Below are 22,795 nucleotides of genomic sequence, written 5' to 3'. Positions count from 1 at the left end.
TTATCAGGTAAGTTCTTACATAAATTATGTTTTCTTTCATGTAATTGGCAAGAGTCCATGAGCTAGTGACGTATGGGATAGCAATACCCAAGATGTGGAACTCCACTCAAGAGTCACTAGAAGGGAGGGATAAAATAAAAACAGCCATTTTTCCGCTGAAAAAATTAATCCACAACCCAAAAAATAAGTTTATTCTCATAAATGAAAGGAAAAAACTTAAATCAAAAAGCAGAAGAATCAAACTGAAACAGCTGCCTGAAGAACTTTTCTACCAAAAACTGCTTCTGAAGAAGCAAACACATCAAAACGATAGAATTTAGTAAAATGTATGCAAAGAAGACCAAGTTGCTGCTTTGCAAATCTGATCAACTGAAGCTTCATTCTTAAAAGCCCACGAAGTAGAGACTGATCTAGTAGATTGAGCTGTAATTCTCTGAGGCGGGGCTTGACCGGACTCCAAATAAGCTTGATTGAATCAAAAACTTTAACCACGAAGCCAAGGAAACAGCAGAAGCCTTCTGACCTTTCCTAGAACCAGAAAATATAACAAATATACTAGAAGTCTTCCTGAAATCTTTAGTAGCTTCAACATAATATTTTAAAGCTCTTACCACATCCAAAGAATGTAAGGATCTCTCCAAAGAATTCTTAGGATTAGGACACAAGGAAGGGACAACAATTTCTCTATTAATGTTGTTAGAATTTACAACCTTAGGTAAAAATTTGAATGAAGTCCGCAAAACTGCCTTATCCTGATGAAAAATCAGAAAAGGAGATTCACAAGAGAGAGCGGATAATTCAGAAACTCTTCTAGCAGAAGAGATGGCCAAAAGGTAAAACACTTTCCAAGAAAGTAGTTTAATGTCCAAAGAATGCATAGGCTTAAACGGAGGAGCCTGTAAAGCCTTCAAAACTAAATTAAGACTCCAAGGAGGAGAGATTGATTTAATGACAGGCTTGATACGAACCAAAGCCTGCACAAAACAATGAATATCAGGAAGTTTAGCAATCTTTCTGTGAAATAAAACAGAAAGAGCAGAGATTTGTCCTTTCAAGTTGCAGACAAACCTTTATCCAAACCATCCTGAAGAAACTGTAAAATTCTAGGAATTCTAAAAGAATGCCAAGAGAATTTATAAGAAGAACACCATGAAATGTAAGTCTTCCAAACTCGATAATAAATCTTTCTAGAAACAGATTTACGAGCCTGCAACATAGTATTAGAAACCTCTATGACTAAGCACTAAGCGTTCAATCTCCATACCTTCAAATTTAATGATTTGAGATCCTAATGGCAAAACGGACCTTGAGATAGAAGGTCTGGCCTTAGTGGAAGTGGCCAAGATTGGCAACTGTACATCCAGACAAGATCCACATACCAAAACCTGTGAGACCATGCTGGAGCTACCAGCAGCACAAACGATTGCTCCATGATGATCTTGGAGATCACTCTTGGAAGAAGAGCTAGAGGCGGGAAAATATAAGCAGGTTGATAACACCAAGGAAGTGTCAATGCATCCACTGCTTCCGCCTGAGGATCCCTGGACCTGGACAGGTACCTGGGAAGTTTTTTGTTTAGATGAGATGCCATCAGATCTATTTCTGGAAACCCCCACATCTGAACAATTTGAGAAAACACATCTGGGTGGAGAGACCATTCTCCCGGATGTAAAGTCTGACCACTGAGGTAATCCGCTTCCCAATTGTCTATACCTGGGATATGAACCGCAGAAATTAGACAGGAGCTGGATTCCGCCCAAACAAGTATCCAAGATACTTCTTTCATAGCTTGAGGACTGTGAGTCCCACCCTGATGATTGTTGTGACATTGTCTGTCTGAAAACAAATGAACGGTTCTCTCTTCAACAGAGGCCAAAATTGAATAGCCCTGAGAATCGCACGGAGTTCCAAAATATTGATTGGTAATCTCGCCTCTTGAGATTTCCAAACTCCTTGTGCTGTCAGAGATCCCCAAACAGCTCCCCAACCTGAAAGACTTGCATCTGTTGTGATCACAGTCCAGGTTGGACGGACGAAAGAGGCCCTTAAAATTATACGATGGTGATCTAACCACCAAGTCATAGAAAGTCGAACATTGAGATTTAAGGATATTAATTGTGATATCCTTGTATAATCCCTGCACCATTGGTTCAGCATACAAAGCTGAAGAGGTCTCATATGAAAACGATCAAAGTTGATCGTGTCCGATGCTGCAGTCATGAAACCTAAAACTTCCATGCACATAGCTACTGAAGGGAATGACTGAGACTGAAGATTCCGACAGGCTGCAACCAATTTCAAACGTCTCTTGTCTGTTAGAGACAAAGTCATGGACACTGAATCTATCTTGAAACCTAAAAAGATTACCCTTGTCTGAGGAATCAAATAACTTTTTTGTAAATTGATCCTCCACCAACCATGTCGTCGAAGAAACAACACTAGTTGATTCGTGTGAGATTCTGCAGAATGTAAAGACTGAGCGAGTACCAAGATATCGTCCAAATAAGGAAACACTGCAATACCCCGCTCTCTGATTACAGAGAGTAGGGCACCTAGAACCTTTAAAAAGATTCTTGGAGCTGTCGCTAGGCCAAAAGGAATAGCAACAAATTGGTAATGCTTGTCTAGAAAAGAGAATCTCAGGAACTGATAGTGATCTTGATGAATCGGAATATGAAGATATGCATCCTGTAAGTCTATTGTGGACATATAATGCCCTTGCTGAACAAAAGGCAGAATAGTCCTTATAGTCACCATTTTGAAAGTTGGTACTCTTAAATATCGATTCAAAATCTTTAGATCCAAAACTGGTCTGAATGAATTCTCTTTCTTTGGGACAATAAATAAATTTGAATAAAACCCTGTTCTGTTTCTGAAACGGAACTGGCATGATTACCCCTGATAATTCCAGGTCTGAAACACACTTCAGAAAAGCCTGAGACTTTACTGGGTTTACAGGAATGCGTGAGAGAAAAAATCTTCTCACAGGCGGTCTTACTCTGAATCCTATTCTGTACCCCTGAGAGACAATACTCTGAATCCAAAGATTTTTGACTGAATTGATCCAAACATCTTTGAAAAATTTTAATCTGCCCCCTACCAGCTGAGCTGGAATGAGGGCCGCACCTTCATGCAGACTTGGGGGCTGGTTTTGATCTCTTAAATGGCTTGGATTTATTCCAATTTGAAGAAGGCTTCCAATTGGAAGCAGATTCCTTGGGGGAAGGATTAGGTTTCTGTTCCTTATTTTGACGAAAGGAACGAAAACGGTTAAAACCTTTAGATTTACCTTTAGGTTTTTTATCCTGAGGCAAAAAACTCCCTTCCCCCCAGTAACAGTTGAAATTATTGAATCCAACTGAGAACCAAATAATTTATTACCTTGGAAAGAAAGAGATAGCAATCTGGATTTAGAAGTTATATCAGCATTCCAAGATTTTGGCCACAAAGCTCTTCTAGCTAAAATAGCTAAATACATAGATTTAACATCAATTTTGATAATATAAAAAATGGCATCACAAATGAAATTATTAGCACGTTGAATCATTTTAACAATGCTAGACAAATCATGATCCGATACTCGTTGCGCTAAAGTATCCAATCAAAAAGTTGAAGCAGCTGCAACATCAGCCAAAGAAATTGCAGGCCTAAGAAGATGACCTGAATATAAATAAGCTTTCCTTAGATAAGATTCAAGTTTCCTATCTAAAGGATCTTTAAAAGAAGTACTATAGTCCGTAGGAATAGTAGTACGTTTAGCAAGAGTAGAGAGAGCACCATCAATTTTGGGGATCTTTTCCCAAAACTCCAATCTAACTTATGACAAATCCTTGAAGAAGGAATAAAAGAAGTACCAGGCTTATTCCATTCCTTAGAAATCATATCAGAAATAGCATCAGGAACTTGAAAAACCTCTGGAATAATCACAGGATGTTTATAAACCGAATTTAAATGTTTACTAATTTTACTATCAAGAGGACTAGTTTCCTCCATATCCAATGTAATCAACACTTCTTTTAACAAAGAACGAATATACTCCAATTTAAATAAATAAGAGGATTTATCGGTGTCAATATCTGAGGCAGGATCTTCTGAATCGGATAGATCCTCATCAGAGAAGGATAATTCAGTATGTTGCTGTTCATTTGAAATTTCATCAACCTTATGAGAAGTTTTAAAAGACCTTTTACGTTTATTAGAAGGCGGAATGGCAGACAAAGCCTTCTGAATAGAATCAGAAATAAATTCTTTTAAATTAACAGGTATATCTTGTGCATTAGATGTTGAGGGAACAGCAACAGGTAATGAACTACTACTGATGGATACATTATCTGCATGTAAAAGTTGATCATGACAACTATTACAAACCACAGCTTGAGGTATAATCTCTACAAGTTTACAACAAATGCATTTAGCTTTGGTAGAACTGTTATCAGGCAGCAGGGATCCAACAGTGAATTCTGAGACAGGATCAGATTGAGACATCTTGCAAATGTAAGAGAAAAAAACAACATATAAAGCAAAATTATCAATTTCCTTATATGGCAGTTTCAGGAATGGGATAAAATGCAAACAAAATAGCCGTCTGACATAGAAAAAGGCAAGAGGCAAATAGGAATGGGGTCTAAAATAATGAAAATATTTGGCGCCAAGAATGACGCACAACCAACAGAAAAATATGTTTTGCCGCCGAAAACGTCTGGAAACGACACACTCGCGTCATAGATTGTGCAACCTTCTCAAAGGACCCGGCGTCAACTAAGACGCCGGAAATGACGAATTTGCGTCAACGAACGTAACTTTGCGCCAAAAAAATGTGCGCCAAGAATGACGCAATAAACTTTAGCATTTTGCGCCCTTGCGAGCCTAAATCTGCCCGCAAATTTGAAAAATGACAGTCAATTGAAAAAAGACTACACCCCAGGTAAGAAATACATTTCCAAAAAAATGCATTTCCAAGATATGAAACTGACAGTCTGCATAAGGAAATATACTGAAACCTGAATCATGGCAAATATAAGTACAATACATATATTTAAAACTTTATATAAATGCATAAAGTGCCAAACCATAGCTGAGAGTGTCTTAAGTAATGAAAACATACTTACCAAAAGACACCCATCCACATATAGCAGATAGCCAAACCAGTACTGAAACGGTTTTCAGTAGAGGTAATGGAATATGAGAGTATATTGTCGATCTGAAAAGGGAGGTAGGAGATTAATCTCTACGACCGATAACAGAGAACCTATGAAATAGATCCGCGTGAGGAAAACCATTGCATTCAATAGGTGATACTCCCTTCACATCCCTCTGACATTCACTGTACTCTGAGAGGAAACGGGCATCAAAAATGCTGAGAAGCGAATATCAACGTAGAAATCTTGTCACAAACTTACTTCACCACCTCCATAGGAGGCAAAGTTTGTAAAACTGAATTGTGGGTGTGGTGAGGGGTGTATTTATAGGCATTTTTAGGTTTGGGAAACTTTGCCCCTCCTGGTAGGATTGTATATCCTATACGTCACTAGCACATGGACTCTTGCCAATTACATGAAAGAAAGGGTGTTTATGTTATAATACAAATGCAAAAAGGTCAAATTTCAGTTTGAAGTTCAGTCCCTCTCCATGGTACTTATATCTTTTGCAATGCCAGAAACAAAATGTTAATGCCAAAGTTATTGCACAAATGCAAACAAGCAGGGGAATTAATAGATTCAGATATGATACCCATATGCTTGATTTGAAAGTGTCAAAAAGTATCTCTTAAAATAAAAATATATATTTTGAGGGGGCACTACCACTGAATAAACCAAAATTATGAGGAATCTTAACATCGCACTATAAAATAGAAATATATATCAATCTCCAAACTGCATACTCCTGAGAGATAGATATTACAGTTTTGCATAAAATACAGCAAATGCATATAGTCCTATACTTCTGTATATCAGTTGGATAAATATGGGATTCCCCTACAGTACTGTATAATTCACAAATCCTTATCACCAGGACTACTCCATTAAATGTTCAGGTAAAACATAACAGATACACTGCGAACATTTTTGGCTAGATTACAAGTGGAGCTCTATTTTGCTCTCCTGTTGTGTATTAACTTCGTTAGACTGAGGTTTTTTGTGCAACGGATTGCGCTCGTATTACAAATTTAAAGTAAAAAGTTAGCTTGTGAGCGAAAACCTGACGAGTGCAAAAAGTTGAACTTCGAATATCGACTGGGTAATTCACGCACTAATAAAACCTTGTTTATTCAAGTGTGCTAATCATGACATGAATTATAACTTTTTAATGTAATTTAAATATATATATATATATATATATATATATATATATATATATATATATATATATTTCTTTCTATTGGCAGTGAGAGTCCATTAAAACATTCTTAACATATGGGAATTACTCGACCTGGCCACCAGGAGGAAGACACCCCAAACAAAGCAATAAATATCCCTCCCACTTCCCCTACCCTCCCAGTAGTTCTTTGCCTGGTGTCATGGAGTTAGGCAGAGAGAGGTGCTTTGTAGAAGAAATTAGGAAATTAAGTTTTCAACATGGATTTGGCTTTTTTTTATAGAGCCAGGGATGATATAGCCCACACCTCCTTTCCAGTTTCCTAAATCCCCTGTCTAGTAAAGTGGTGTGACTCACATTAAATTACAAACTTAACATGGGTAAGTTTTCCCCTCTCTCATGACAACTTGTCTAATAGAGAGGAGGTGTAAGGTTGTGTCTCTAGTTTATAGGTGGACTGTGCACATTTATGTCCCCTTTGCAACAGGCGATGAATTAGACCGCTGTACCCGGTAACCAGAATTAAGTATGCTTATGCAGCTGAGAGGGGAGCGTTTCACAGACACAGACCAGTGATATATAGTCCTAGTTTATGGACACCATAACACTCGCAATGTTGTTTGTGATACTGGCGCACTAGAATTCAATACATGTGTTCCGGTCATTCAATATATTAGGTGTGCAGGCGCAGCCCAAAGGTGATGTCGTTTTGTGGGTTATTATCACTACTACAGTCCGCAGGCCTTAAGTCAATATAGGCTGCAGCGGTGGGCGGAGATGCCGTAGACTGCCATTTTGTCAGGGTGCCAGGAATCAGACTGAGACGAGAAGTGCAAAAATAATCACACCTTAATAACAAAAAAGAATAAAAAGTCCACAAGTCAAATAACAAGCCAGGAGTCAAAACCAGACCTGGTAGTCAGACGAGCCGAGTCAGGAGCCAAAGCGAATAGTCAGATGAGCCGGAATCAGGAACAAGGAAAACAGCAGTGTCAGGAACAATCCAGGGATCAGGAACCAGGAAGGACGTCAGGCAGCCAGGTAATACACAGGAACTCTCACAAACAGGTCTGAGACAACGCAAAGGCAAAGCATACTGAACAGAGGCCCTTTAAATAATAAGTGATGACATCACAATTCTGAGACTGCATCCTGTCTCACATGGATGATGCACACCAGTCTGGCCATAAAAGGAAGTGCAGGAAGTGAGCAGCATCCCCCACAATGCACCATAGTCAGGAAGAGAGGTGAGTAAAATGGCTGCCAGCAGCACATGGCAAACACAACAAGGAAAAAACCCTGACACATTTCCACTACAGGTCCACTGGGCCAGGGGTCGCCAACCTTTCAGACCTCAGGGACCACTAAACTCTCAATTTTGACTTTCGTGGACCACTAACATGATTTTTTTTAAAAATGTACAAACCTCTATAATGTGTGTATGTATGTATATATATATATATATATATATATATATATATATATATATATATATATATATATATATATATAGGCTTACCATCATTTTTAGAGGTGAAACTGGGACCACCTGGTGCGGTGCCAGTGGGGGTGTGGTCAGGGGCGTGGTCAAGGGTGTGGTGATTACCAGTCCTTTTAAAATAGTAGCTTTTATGTGGGTAATGTTTTGTGAATACTCTACCCTTCCTCAGTCAAACAACAAGTAAATCACACAGTTTAAATAGACCATAACACCACCCCCTAGTGAAAAAGGCACCATTACGTTGTCATGGCAACCCTTACACAACATGAGCAAATAAATCATTTGTCTAAATCTCAGATTCTAAATAATGCCAAACATCAAGCATAATTATCAATTTCATAAAATAGTGAAAAGCGTATACATCACACAATTTAATATCTGCAGTGTAATATGTGTCTAATTAAGGAACAGAGCCAAATACTGATAAGGCATACATACAACATTGAATCAAATAAGTAAAAAAGAAGCACATATCTGCTAAAGCTGTTTAAGAGGCTACGCTATAGCATAATGCAGGAAGATTACAGCCAAAATGCTATTCTGCTTGAAGTAAAGCAAGATCCACGCCAAAATCCTGCCTGTCTGCACTTCCTGGTCATACCCATATGATTCCCCTAAAGGTCAGGGGGGGGTGTTAAATAAACCAAGTAGTACTACAAAATAAAAAAAACCTACGCTGCTCACTCAGCCTGTATTACTAAATGTAAACTTTGAAGGACACAAACGTTAAGCTAAGCAGGGCTCGCCAGGAGTGTGGGACCGCAACCATTGGAAATTATTGGCCAGGAGAGCTGGTTGTTGAGTCAGCCGAGCGGGTCAGAAGTCTCAGCTTGCCCAATTAGCACTATTGTGTGCTTCACCGCATGTGAGTGGTCTTCTTATTTGCCTGCTCTGTGTCTTTACCCTGATGATATTGCACTTTGAGGCGCCTCTGTTTGTTTCCCCTTCCAGGAATCCGATCTAATTGTACTTTGTTATGTATTTTGATGTGTTTTGTGTCACTTTTTTGTTTCGTGAAACAGTTAACCAGAGCTCTGAGGGCGTTAACTTTAATTTTGCTCAAGCGATAACGTTAACTTTCAACTTATAATAAGAGAGAAAATACCTGCAATATACCCCTTATCACTTGCGCGTAACTGTTTGCTATCCACTCTTAATTTGGCCCTAAAACGGGATACTTATTTTGTCAATATTTAAACAGCTAATGAAACTTTAAAGATACATCTACGTGTTATTCTCAGACTAATCTTTTCTTTGAATGCATCATATCTATCATGTATTTCCTTCCTAAGATAGGGAGAGTCCACGGCTTAATTCCTTACTGTTGGGAAATACAACACCTGGCCACCAGGAGGAGGCAAAGACACCCCAGCCAAAGGCTTAAATATCCCTCCTACTTCCTCATTACCCCAGTCATTCTTTGCCTTTTGTCATGTTAGAAGGTGGCAGAGAAGTATCAGAAGATTCGGAGAGTCCTGAAAAAGGGTATCTGCCATTCGAGATAGGACTCGAGTTTTAAATAGTCATATCAACCTCTCAGTGAGAGTATTGATGACAGTTAGTCTGGAGATGCAGGGAAAGTGTTTTTCTGAGAAACTGCCAGCTCCTAAGCAATCAGTGTTAACGAGTTTCACTGCCTGCTTTCTCTCACTCAAGTCCATGTCAGGAGCGCTGCTATAAGACTGTCACACTTGAGAGGCTGTGTACTGTTCCACAGCATGGATCCTGGAGGTAAGATTGTTTCAATTTTTACACATAAAATGCTATAACAGGGTCACAGTGTGGCTCCTTTATACCTTGATAGGATCCAGGATTAATATCCTCTGAAGGGGGTTTATTGAACAGTTGGGGTTAATTAATCAGTGTAATAATTATTTACATGCTGCTTTTTTTCCTGGGCTGATAGACTGTGTGTTTTTGACTGGAACAAATAGTTTTTGAAAGTGCTGCACAGCTCCTATTACTTGCTGTACTTGTAATAACAGGGGAAGTACTGTCTTGCACTCCCTGTGACTGGGTATGGTCTGTGTTCATTTCCTTCATTCCGGCTGATACTTGAACCTGAGGAGAGTGTTTCCTCTATTAACTGTCTGGGTCTAGGAGGTGGTGAGTGCCCCAGCCATTGGGAGTATAAAGGTGCAGTTTTCTATAATAAAAAATGTTTTTACTTGTGTCCTTCTGTGGGTATAACCTGAGCTATGGAGGACTCTGACATGTTAGAAGGTACTTCTTCTGTACTAAATCATACCTGTTTATATTGTTAGGAGGCCTTGGTTCAATTATGTTCAACATGCCTTAACACCGTTATAAAGCCTAAGAACGGAGACAAGCCTGCTAAGGCTCTTAGTCCCTCTGAGCCATCTACCTCTCAGGACTCGGCGTCCCATGAGATTACTACCCTTGCTACATTATCCACTCCACATGCAGTTCCCTGTAGCACATCTAATCCTTCTTCCTGCGGACTTTGCCGCGCAGTTAAAAACGGCGGTGTAACTCAGTGCATTGCCTCGCTCTAACAAACGCAAGAGAAAGGTTAAACATAGCTCACCTGACCTGGAGTCATCTAACTATTTATCAGATTTAGCTATTATGTCCCAGTTATCTGATGATGAGTTAACCTCTGTAGCTTCAGAGGGTGAACTTTCTGGGTCGAAGTCCTTAGCATCTAAGCCTCCTGCTGCTGAGGAACCATCCTTTAGATTTAAAACTGAGCACTTGCGTTTTTTATTAAAGGAGGTTCCGTCTACATTAGAGGTTCCAGAGGCCGCGCTGCCTGAAGAACCTATGATACCTAAATTAGACAGAGTTTATGAAGACAGGAAAGTTCCTTTGACTTCTCCTGTGCCGGTTAAGATGGCGAACATTATTAAAAACGAATGGGAAAAAATTGGTTCTTCCTTTTCCCCCCTCATCTACTTTTAAATAGTTTTTCCCGGTCCCAGACTCTCAACTGGATTTGTGGGGCTCCATTCTTAAAGTGGATGGTGCTACTATACCTCTTGAGGATAATTCTTTGTTCAGAAAGCCGATGGATAAGAAACTGGAAACCTTTCTGAGAAAGATGTTTTAATATACATGATTTTTGTTTCAACTGGTGGCTGCAGTTGCTGCAGTTGCTGGAGCGGCTACCTACTGGTGCGACTCTTTGTCGGAACTCATTAAGGTGGAGTCTCCCCTTGAGGATATTCTAGACAGAATTAAAGTTCTGTCTTCCTTCAAGATGGAGATGATAAGGTCCATCCTTCCTTTAATTCAGGAAGGCCAGTTTATGACCACTATAGATCTGAAGGACGCTTACCTTCATGTTCCAATCCACAAGGAACACTTTCAGTTCCTGAGGTTTGCATTCCTGGAACAGCACTTCCAGTTCATTGCCCTTCCGTTTGGCCTAGCTACTGCTCCGAGAATCTTTACAAAGGTTCTGGGGGCTCTTCTAGCCATTGCCAGAACTAAGAGTATTGCAGTAGCCCCATACTTAGACGGTATTCTGGTACCATCCTTTTGTCTTGCGGAAAAATTCTCTGAGTCCCTTCTCAGTCTTCTTCGATCACATGGATGAAAGATAAACCTGGAAAAGAGTTCTCTTATCCCAAGAACCAGGGTGGAATTAATAGGTACTATAACAGACCAGAGACATTGCAAGCTAACTATGGCATGTCTTGCCCTCAGGACCTCCTTGAGTCCCTCTGTGGCTCAGTGTATGGAGACGATTGGTCTCATGGTGTCCTGCATGGACATCATTCCTTTTGCCAGGTTCCGTCTCAGACCTTTACAACTGTGCATGCTGAGACAGTGGAACAGCGATCATTCAGATCTGTCTTAGATTGTATTAGACAGCCGGTCGAGAGAATCACTCTCTTGGTGGCTCTGTCCAGATCATCTGTCCCGAGGGACATGCTTCTTAAGACCATCCTGGGAGATTGTGACTACGTACTCAAGCCTATCCGGACGGGGAGCTGTTTGGGGTGCCAGGAAGGCACAGGGGTTGTGAACTCAGGAGAAGGCTTGGCCACTTCTGGATTCGTCCCAGTTTATCAGATTCCAATCAGACAATATAACCTTGTTGGCTTACAGCAACCATCAGGGGGGGAACGAGAAGTTCTTTGGCGATGAAGAAAATATCTCAGACTCTAGAGTAGGTGGAGGCCCACCGCTGTTCGCTGTCAGTGATCCACATTCCCGGTGTGGACAACTGGGAGGCGTATTTTCTCAGCAGGCAATCCTTCCATCCAGGGGAATTGTCTCTCCATCCCAAGGTGTTTGCAGAGATATGCAGCAAGTGGAAGATGCCGGAGATAGATCTCATGGCGTCCCATCTAAATACCAAGCTATCCAGGTATGGGTTGAGGTCAAGGGATCCCCAAGCCGATCTAATAGATGCACTAGCAGTGCCCCGGAGGTTCAAACTCGTATATCTCTTTCCACCATTACCTCTTCTTCCTCGAGTGGTGGCCTGCATCAAGCAGGAGTGGGTATAAGTAATCCTGATTGCTCCATCGTGGCCGCGAAGGACGTGGTCACGGATCTAGTGGGGATGTCCTTATCTCCTTCGTTGAAGTTACCTTGTTGCAGAGACCTGCTGATAAAAGGTCCATTTGTTCATCAAAATCTAGATTCTCTGAGGCTGACTGCGTGGAGATTGAACGCTTATTCTTAGCCAAGAGAGGTTTCTCAGAAAGTGTCATTAATACTCTTATTCAAGCTTGTAAACCAGTTGCTCTGCGTATCTACCACAATATGTGGAGGACCTACTTAATCTGATGTGAAGAGCGTGGTTTTTCCTGGCACAGAGTTAAGGTTGCCAGGATCTTATCTTTTCTCCAGGATGGGCTGGAGAAGGGCCTTTCTGCTACTTCCCTGAGGGGACAGATTTCGGCCCTGTCGGTTTTATCGCACAAGAGACTGGCTGAGCTTCCAGACGTGCAGTCCTTTGTTAAGGCTCTGATTAGGATCAGACCTGTGTTTAGATCTGGGGCTCCTCCTTCGAGCCTAAATCTTGTTCTTCTGGTTTTACAACAGGTTCCGCTTGAGCCTTTTCATTCCGTTGACATTAAATTGTTATCTTGGTAGGTTCTCTTTTAATTGGCGGCTGCCTCTGCGTGCAGAGTTTCTGAGATCTCTGTTTTGCAATGTGAGCCACCTTATCTTATTTTTCATGCAGATATGGCAGTCTTACATACTAAATTAGGTTTTCTTCCTTCCTTGTGTCCTAATCCTTCTTTATCGAAGGAACACTTACTTCACAATGTTGATGTGGTTCGCTCCTTGAAGTTCTATCTTCAGGCTACTAAGGTGTTTAGACAATCTTCCTCTTTGTTTGTTGTCTATTCGGGGAAGCGTAAGGGGCAGAAGGCTACTTCTACGCTTACGAGACAGTGGGACATTGTCCTCCTGAGAGGATAACGGCTCATTCCACAAGAGCAGTGGCTTCCTCTTGGGCCTTTAAGAACGAGGCCTCTATGGATCAGATTTGTAAGGCGGCTACCTGGTCCTCCTTACATACTTTTTCAAAATGTTACAAGTTTGATGTTTTTGCTTCGGCTGAAGTAGCTTTCGGGAGAAAACTTTTGCAGGCTGTGGTGCCCTCAGAATAGGGTCCACCTCTTCCTTTTTGTTCCCTCCTGTTATTCTTTCAGTGTCCACTGGAGCTTGGGTATAGTTTTCCCAACAGTAAGGAATGAAGCCGTGGAGTCTCCCTATCTTAGGAAGGAAAACATAATTTATGCTTACCATATAAATTCTTTTTCTTCCGGATAGGGAGAGTCCACGGCCCTCGCCCCTGTTTTTTTTCTTGTCTATGGGCAGTCCCCTATTATTTATTTTATTCTTGTGGCACCATTTATACCCTAATGTTTTTCCTACTTTTCCTTGTTCCCTTGGCAGAATGACTGGAGTAATGAGGAAGTGGGAGGGATATTTAAGCCTTTGGCTGGGGTGTCCTTGCCTCCTCCTGGTGGCCAGGTGTTGTATTTCCCAACAGTAAGGAATGAAGCCGTGGACTCTCCATAAATTATGTTTTAGTGTTTAATGTCCCTTTAAGGTGCTAGAAAGCATTCATTTTTTAAATGCAACAGAAGCGAGAGTTCAGTCTAACAAGATGACACCTAGATTGTAAATTCCCACTGGAACAATGCCATCTCCTCTTTATGTTCTGTTTAGTTTTCATGATATATTTATTGCCCTCTTGTAGAGCTCAGGAGACGATTTGGCGCTGTATAAATAAAGCATAAAACATGTCTAATAACTAAATTAGTAATTGTTGTTTAAAATGTTCTCGGATATTGTTTTTAGACAGTAGGAGAGCAACATGTCAAGGCCATTCATTTACAAAGCCACCTTGCTTCAATTATGAAGGAAACTTTCACTGAGGCCAGAAAAGCGTTCTTTTTAAATATATTGCAGTTGTCGCTGGCGGTGAAATGGACCTCAGTAAAAAAGGATAAGTTAGTGATGCACTGCATGTTTATTGCTGTTAACAGATGAGATGGAGCAGAAATAATTCTTGGATTGTGATCACACAAGACTACATTCCTGTCCATATTGCAACCCTCAGACACAAAGAGCGGTTCCCATAGTAACTAATTATCACGCAACCCACTGTTGTACTGGATGTTCATATTTTGCCTTAAAGGGGTAGCAGACAGAATCCAATGTATGTTCTCCTTAGAACATGCTTTTGGAAATCTGTAATCTCATTTTGTTTAGCGCATTAGGTATTTATTATTAACCATCTATACTGCATTATCTGGTAGTCTTCCTTACTTTAAGGTGAAATGTGCTGTATGACATATGTAAGACATATCACTAGAGATCATATATAAGTCTTTAAAAAATCAAGCACAACGGCAGAAATAATATGCATATGTTGTCTCGTAACTTAATTTCCCCGGATGTATTAATTTTTGCTGAAGACAACACAGACTTGCAATTTTCTCACCTCAGGCAGCCATGGTCCTGGAATTGCTATTCAAAATGTCCTAAATTTCTTGTCCATAAAAAATCCACACATAATCGCGCAACAAAAAGTCTGGAGAATTCTATTGTAAGCGATTGGGCAAGTAGAACCAAGACAGTGGGGACACACACAAATCTATGTGTTTTATGGCAGTGATTCTTCATCCTAAGCAACAATAATTAAATAAAAATGAAGCATAAATTGAAGCAGTTTCTCATATTTTGTGATATACGTAAAATATTTTTTTTTTTTTTTAAATGCCTGATTAAATTATAAAGAGCAAACTTTCATATGGTTTTCACCCAAAGATACAAAACTGCATATGGTTTTCACTCAGATATTCAAACTTTTACACATTTTCCACATATATCACTGAATTTTTGTGAACAATATGGGCAAGATTACAAGTGGTGCACTGTAAGCCCGAGTTAACTGTCGAAAGTAAACACTACCGCACGTGCGCAAACTAAATTTGCCGGGTTAGCGTGACGGAAGTCCTCACGTAAAGGGTTAGGACTAAATAAAAAGTTTTACCAAACACAATATAAATACATTAAAATAACAACATTTATGCTTAGCTGGTCAATTATTTTCTTTCAGAATAATGATGGTCTACAGTCCTCTATAACATATGGGATATATTTCCCGCCATTAGGAGAAGGTCAAGAACCCATATCAGATCTTAAAATACCTCCCATTTCTCTCTTAGTTTAATGTATAGCCAAATAGAGAATAGGAAACATATAGGTAGGAAAGTCATAGCAGGGTCTGTAGAGGTGTCATTAGAACTGTCGTCCAAAAATTCAAATGGACGGGGCTTGGTAACCATTATCATTACTAAATAAAATAATTTATCATGTTAGCATAAATTTTGTTTTCTTTTGAAAAATGATGATGGTCCACAGTCCTCCATTAATACCCAAGCAGATGGTCTATGTTACGGAAAGGGTGGGACAATTTTTCTGGCAGTTCCTATTTAGCCGACACTGCAACCTGAAGGACTTTACTGCCAAAAGCTGCTTGCGAAGAATCAAACGCATCAAAGCGATAAAATGTTGAAGCTTTGCAAATCTGCTCCAAATATGCATAATTTTTTAAAAGCCCACAATGTTGCAACTGTTCTTGTAGAAAGAGCTGCAATACGCTTAGGAGGCGACTTTCCCGCCACCAAATAAGCCTTGTGAATCACTTGTTTATGCCAAGATGTCAACGCTACCTTAGTAGCTATCTGCCCCTTACGAATCCCAGAGTAGTGAACAAACAAACTAGAAGTTTGTCTGAAATCTTTAGTAGCTTGGAGATAGAATTTCAAATCCCTGACAACATCAAGATTATGTAATAGCCACTACTTAGAGTTAGCAGGATCTGAACACAATGAAGGAAAAACTATTTATTGATTGATATTTTCCATAGAAACTACCTTAGGAAGAAAATCATATTTTGTACAAAGAACAGTCTTATACTTGTGATTAAGTAGAATCTGAAAAAAAAAGAAAAAAATGTGTGTCAGGTGTAGAGCAAGCTAAGTCATTATCTAATTTGTTTTACTCTCTTGATATTCTTTGCTGAAAAGCATATCTAGATAGGCTCAGTAGCTGCTGATTGGTTCCTGCACATAGAAGCCTCATGTGATTGGCTCACCCATGTGCATTGTTTTTTCTTCAACTAAGGATATCTAAAAAAAATTAAGCAAAATAAATAATAGAAGTAAATTGTAATGTTGTTTAAATTTGTATTCTCTATCTGAATCATGAAAGAAAATGTTTGGGTTTAGTGTCCCTTTAAGCAGCACTGGCTTACCAGGCATGTCAAATCCTTGTCCATACAGCTGCAGCAGTATCTCATGAAGCGCCCATCCAGTGCAGGTATTGGGTACCGCAGGGAATTGTAGTAGGATATACCTGTGTCCCTCAGGGGGATATTGTCAACTGTCTTAAATGTTTGCCACTTGTGAATAATCTTTCTCACTGTTTAATGATGGATTACATTTTTATTGAATGGCATTATACCTTTCCCAGATTGATTGGGCAGCAACAATTGCTTCTCTATGATCATTGCAGATGTCTTTCCAACTTGGCATTGTGTTAAAACCCACCTGAATGCTCCAGACCAGCAAACTGCTAAATCTTTGGCTTTTATAGAGGTGGTCACACTTGCTGATGATCAATTAATCAAGGGCATTTGATAAGCAGCACCAGGCTGCTACTTAGCCTCTTAATTCCTATGGAAGCAGTATGGGTGTACTTAGTTTTTCACACATGGCTTCTCCATTTTGGCTTTATTTTTGTTAAATAAATCATGACACAGTGTAATATGTCATGTGTTGTTGTTCATCTGAGGTAGTATTTACCTCATTTTAGGACCTGCTAAGGACCAGATGATTGTTATTGTGTCCTGATCCATAAAACCATAGAATTCAAAGAGGGTGTAGTTTTTTTCTTCACACAACTGGATATTGCAGCCACCAATCAACAGCTAGCTTCCAGTAGTTCATTGCTGCTTCTGAAACTACCTATCTATGCTTTTCAACAAAAGATACAAAGAGAACAAGCAAATTAGATATAATAGAAGTTGGACATTTCTATTTGATGCATAAAAGTTTAATTTTTACTTTAGTGTCCTTTTAAGCATGTTTATCTGCTCTCCTTTGCAGTGACCAATTAGGGTCAGATCTATTTTTGTAATGAACTGCTAAGTTAAAGGGATGCTAAAGTCGAAATTAAACTTTCATCATTCAGATAGAGCATGCAATACCAATTTACTTCCATTATCAAATTGTGCAGTCTTTTTATATGCACCCCTTCTGAGGCACCAGCTCCTACTGAGCATGTGCAAGAGTTCATAGTGCATAGGTATATGCGTCTTTGATTGGCTGATACCTGTCACATGATACATGAGGCTGGCTATTTTCTATTGCATTGTCTTTTTATTATGTACTTGTTTATGCAATTCTACTGTTAAATTACAGGAAATGTAGGTAAATAGTAGAAGTAAAATGCAGTTATTTCCCTTAATTTTGAGTTAAATGTCTCTTTAACCTAATTTGTTTTTTAATTTATATGAAAACATAACTATGTGTATACAAAAGGAAAAAAATAAGATTGCAATGCCCAATTAAGCCAACTAAACTAAACCAATATTGTTTGTGGTTTCTTAATTCCTTTTAGATTTTGAATTTGATGAGTGCAAAATAGCTCCACAAATGTGTAGTTAAAGGGACAGTCAAGTCCAAAATAAACTTTCATGATTCAAATAGGGCATGTCATTTTAAACAACTTTACAATTTACTTTTATCACCAAATTTGCTTTGTTGTCTTGGTATTCTTAATTGAAAGCTAAACCTAGGTAGGCTAATATATGCTTATTTCTTACACCTTAAAGGCCTCCTCTTATGTGAATGCTTTTTGACAGTTCACCACTAGAGGGCGTTAGTTCATGTGTGTCATATAGATAGCACTGTGCTTACAAACGTGGAGTTACCTAGGAGTCAACACTGATTGGCTAAAATGCAAGTCTGTCAAAAGAACTGAAATAAGGGGGCAGTTTGCAGAGGCTTAGATACAAGGTAATCACAGAGGTAAAAAGTAAATTAAAGGGACAGTCAAGTCCAAAAAAAAAACTTTCATGATTTAAATAGGGAATGTAATTTTAAACAATTTTCCAATTTACTTTTATCACCAATTTTGCTTTGTTCTCTTGGTATTCTTAGTTGAAAGCTAAACCTAGGAGGTTCATATGCTAATGTCTTAGACCTTGACGACTGCCTCTAATCTGAATGCATTTTGACCACTAGAGGGCATTAGTTCATGTGTTTCATATAGATAACATTGAGTTCATGCACGTCAAGTTACCCTGGAGTGAGCACTGATTGGCTAAAATGCAAGTCTGTCAAAAGAACTGAAGTAAGGAGGCAGTTTGCAGAGGCATAGATACAAGGTAATCACAGAGGTAAAAAGAGTATTTCTATAACAGTGTTGGTTATGCAAAACTGGGGAATGGTAATTAAAGGGATTATCTTTCTTTTTAAACAACAAAAATTCTGGTGTTGACTGTCCCTTTAATATTACTGTGTTGTTTATGCAAAACTGGGGAATGGGTAATAAAGGTATTATCTATCTTTTTAAACAACAAAAATTCTGGTGTTGACTGTCGCTTTAAGTGTAAAGAATTTGAATTGTGAGCAGAAAATCAGGACAGGCACATGCTATTTCTCGTCAAAACAATAATAAAAAAGTACACTGATAAGCAATGAAAATATGTGATTGTGATTGCGTTAATAAGTCATGCTGATAATTATCAAATGATCAAACAATAGGTTGTGACCAGCCTCTATATTAGTTGTTTAAAGGGACTTGAAATCCAAACTTTTTTCTTTATTTTTCTGGCAGAGCATACAATTTGAAAAAAAACTTTCCAGTTTACTATTATTATCTAATTTGCTTTGTTCTCGTGGTATTCTTTGTTGAAAAGCATGTCTAGCTAGGCTCAGGAGCAGCAGCGCACTACTAGAAGCTAGCTGCTGATTGGTGGCTGCACATATATGACTCTTGTCATTGGCTCATCTGAGGTATTCAGCTAACTCCCAGTAGTGTATTGCTGTTTCTTCAACAAAGAAAACAAACAAACAAATAAATAAACTGGAATGTTGTTTAAAATTGTATCCTCTATCTGAAATTTTGGGTTTCATGCCCCTTAACCCCTTAACGACCAGCGACATAGCCAGTACATTTCAGGTCTTTCTATGTGGCTTGTTTTTTCAATAGTGGGGGGGGGGGTATAATAGCGTGGTCTTCCTGCAGAGTTTGGCTATTGAAAACTAATTGCAGCAAACAAGGTATTTGATTTGCTTTACAAATGTTTAAACTTGGCTGATATGTTTTTCATGAGAACATGTTTAGTGTCCCTTTAATGCCCCTGTGTCTGACACTGAAAAGCTGTATGGATGTCACAAACATTCTTGTTTCTCCTTTACCAGTGTGCTTAAAGCCATTCGTGTGAGTGACAACTTCCATGCAAGGTACAATGCTTTGTCTCGTACCTACACGTACAGGGTGGTGACTGGATGCAGCAGAATAGACCTTCCAGTGTTTGAGAGGGACCTTTGCTGGGCAGCACATGGAGGGTGAGTCTTAATGCATGTATAAGTATTGCTCATTGTCAGGTGGTAACATTCTGATGTGACTCACACACCAGTGAGCATGGAATTAATGTGTTTGCTATGTCACCTTTGTATAATAAAAGTTTGTTCAGCGTATAAATACCTAGAGTGGCTTTATAAGAGCAACGTATGGCTTCATTGTTTGTTCAGACAGATAGCGAGGCGAGGCCTTTGAGAGACTTCCTGTGCGCACTGCCTTAAAACTTCTGCTCCCTAAAGTTCTGCTATAGAGCTTATTGATCCAAATTAATTTTCCTGGAATAAGATAATTGATTGATTACTATTTTTTAACGTTAGCTTACGTTACTCTCAGTATGTGAGGAGGTCACATGACTACATAAGCTGTGGCACAAATAGGTCTAGATTTACAAGGTGAGCGCAATCGATAGCGCAGGGTGCATTATCTTGTGCTTCCCCTACAAATAACACATAATACAATTACAAGTGGATGATTACAAATTTTAACCAGAGAATCTTAACATGGCAGAATTTATTTTTATCCCGCCCTATACTTTTAAAGGGATACTAAACCCAATTTTTTTCTTTCATGATTCAGATAGAGCATGAGATTTTAAGCACCTTTCTAATTTACTCCTATTATGAATTTTTCTTTGTTCTCATGCTATCTTGATTTGAAAAAGCATTACTGTAAGCTTTAGAGCCGGACCATTTTTTGTTCAGCACCTGGGTAGCACTTGCTGATTTGTGGCTAAATGTAGCAAACCAATCAGCAAGCTCTACCAAGGTGCTGAACTAAAAATGGGCCGGCTCCTAACCTTTTATTACTGCTTTTTCAAATCAAGATAACATGAAAACAAAGAAAAATTGATAATAGGAGTAAATTAGAAAGTTGCTTAAAATTGCATGCTCTATCTGAATCATGAAAGAAAAAAATGTGGGGTTAGTATCCCTTTAATGGATAGCACAGGGAGTGGTATTAGTGCACTCATTGCAAATGATGAGTTTGCAATCAAGAGCAATTGAGAATACCACTTTGAAATATAATGCTTTTTGAGACATGAAGTAAACCATTATTAACAATAGCATACCACATAACTACATGAAGAACTCCACTACTTGCACACCATCGGCTTAGGGCCCCCATACAAGCCCATTATCTAAGGTTATAGCACACCTGTGCTATGCAATATGCAGATGTTATCATGTTCTAGGTCAGTGTTTCTCAACCGCGGTCCTCAGATACCCCTAACAGTCCAGATTTTTATTATAGCTGAAATAGAGCAAATCAGCTGATCAGTAACCATGGTTACTAACCTGCTCTCACCTATCAGCTGATTATTTCACCTGTGCTCTAGTTCAGCTTTAATGAAAACCTGTCCTGTAGGGGGTATTTGAGGACTGCGGTAGTGCGAGCACAAGATAAGGCACCCTGCGCTATTGATTGCTGTCCTACACTATTCCTCAAGCAAAAACAATTAACTTTGGACTTTTAATATGAAGAAATAATAGAAGTAATAGTGACTGCAGTATGCTAACACACAGTAGCGCTGTGTTCTTTGCACTATACTTGTAATTTAGGTCATAGTGTGTCTTAAAAGTAGCTGAAATTATATTTCTCCAACATTGGTGTGTCCGGTCCATGGCGTCATCCTTACTTGTGGGATATTCTCTTCCCCAACAGGAAATGGCAAAGAGTCCCAGCAAAGCTGGTCACATGATCCCTCCTAGGCTCCGCCCACCCCAGTCATTCTCTTTGCCGTTGCACAGGCAACATCTCCACGGAGATGGTTAAGAGTTTTTTGGTGTTTAAATGTAGTTTTATTCTTCTATCAAGTGTTTGTTATTTTAAAATAGTGCTGGTATGTACTATTTACTCTGAAACAGAAAAGGATGAAGATTTCTGTTTGTAAGAGGAAGATGATTTTAGCAGACAGTAACTAAAATCGATTGCTGTTTCCACACAGGACTGTTGACATGAAGTAACTTCAGTTGGGGGAAACAGTTAGCAGTCTTTTCTGCTTAAGGTATGACTAGCCATATTTCTAACAAGACCATGTAATGCTGGAAGGCTGTCATTTCCCCTCATGGGGACCGGTAAGCCATTTTCTTAGTTAAACATAAAAGAATAAAGGGCTTCAAAAAGGGCTTAAAAACTGGTAGACATGTTTCTGGGCTAAAACAATTGCTTTACTAGGCATATTATGCAGATTCTAACTAATTATTGGTATTATAATCTTGGGGAACGTTTAGAAAAACGGCAGGCACTGTGTTGGACACCTTTTTCAGATGGGGGCCTTTCTAGTTATAGACAGAGCCTCATTCTGGGACTGTATAGGGGTTAAATGTAAAAACGGCTCCGGTTCCGTTAATTTAAGGGTTAAAGCTCTGAAATTTGGTGTGCAATACTTTTAATGCTTTAAGACACTGTGGTGAAATTTTGGTGAATTTTGAACAATTCCTTCATACTTTTTCACATATTCAGTAATAAAGTGTTTTCAGTTTGAAATTTAAAGTGACAGTAACGGTTTTATTTTAAAACGTTTTTTGTGCTTTGTTGACAAGTTTAAGTCTGTTTAACATGTCTGTACCATCAGATAAGCTATGTTCTATATGTATGAAAGCCAATGTGTCTCCCCATTTAAATTTATGTGATAATTGTGCCATAGTGTCCAAACAAAGTAAGGACAGTAATGCAACAGATAATGATATTGCCCAAGATGATTCCTCAAATGAGGGGAGTAAACATGATACTACATCATCCCCTACTGTGTCTACACCAGTTTTGCCCACACAGGAGGCCTCTAGTACATCTAGTGCGCCAATACTTATTACCATGCAAAATTAACGGCTGTAATGGATAACTCCATAGCAAATCTTTTATCCAAAATGCCTACTTATCAGAGAA

General features: G+C 39.1%; 1 protein-coding gene across 1 annotated transcript in view; it reads left to right on the top strand.

Annotated features, from left to right (window-relative positions):
• The window catches only part of PUSL1 (pseudouridine synthase like 1), a 361,696-nt gene that overhangs the window by 190,767 nt on the left and 148,134 nt on the right, over positions 1-22,795 (top strand). The window contains exon 3 of the mRNA XM_053690975.1: positions 19,747-19,893. Within this exon, the coding sequence (XP_053546950.1) occupies positions 19,747-19,893 (147 nt within the window). The remainder of the gene's footprint in view (positions 1-19,746; positions 19,894-22,795) is intronic.

The sequence above is a fragment of the Bombina bombina genome, chromosome 8 (assembly GCF_027579735.1).
Source record: "Bombina bombina isolate aBomBom1 chromosome 8, aBomBom1.pri, whole genome shotgun sequence".
Taxonomy (NCBI): Eukaryota; Metazoa; Chordata; class Amphibia; order Anura; family Bombinatoridae; genus Bombina; species Bombina bombina.
This window is presented reverse-complemented; position numbering and strand designations above follow the sequence as displayed.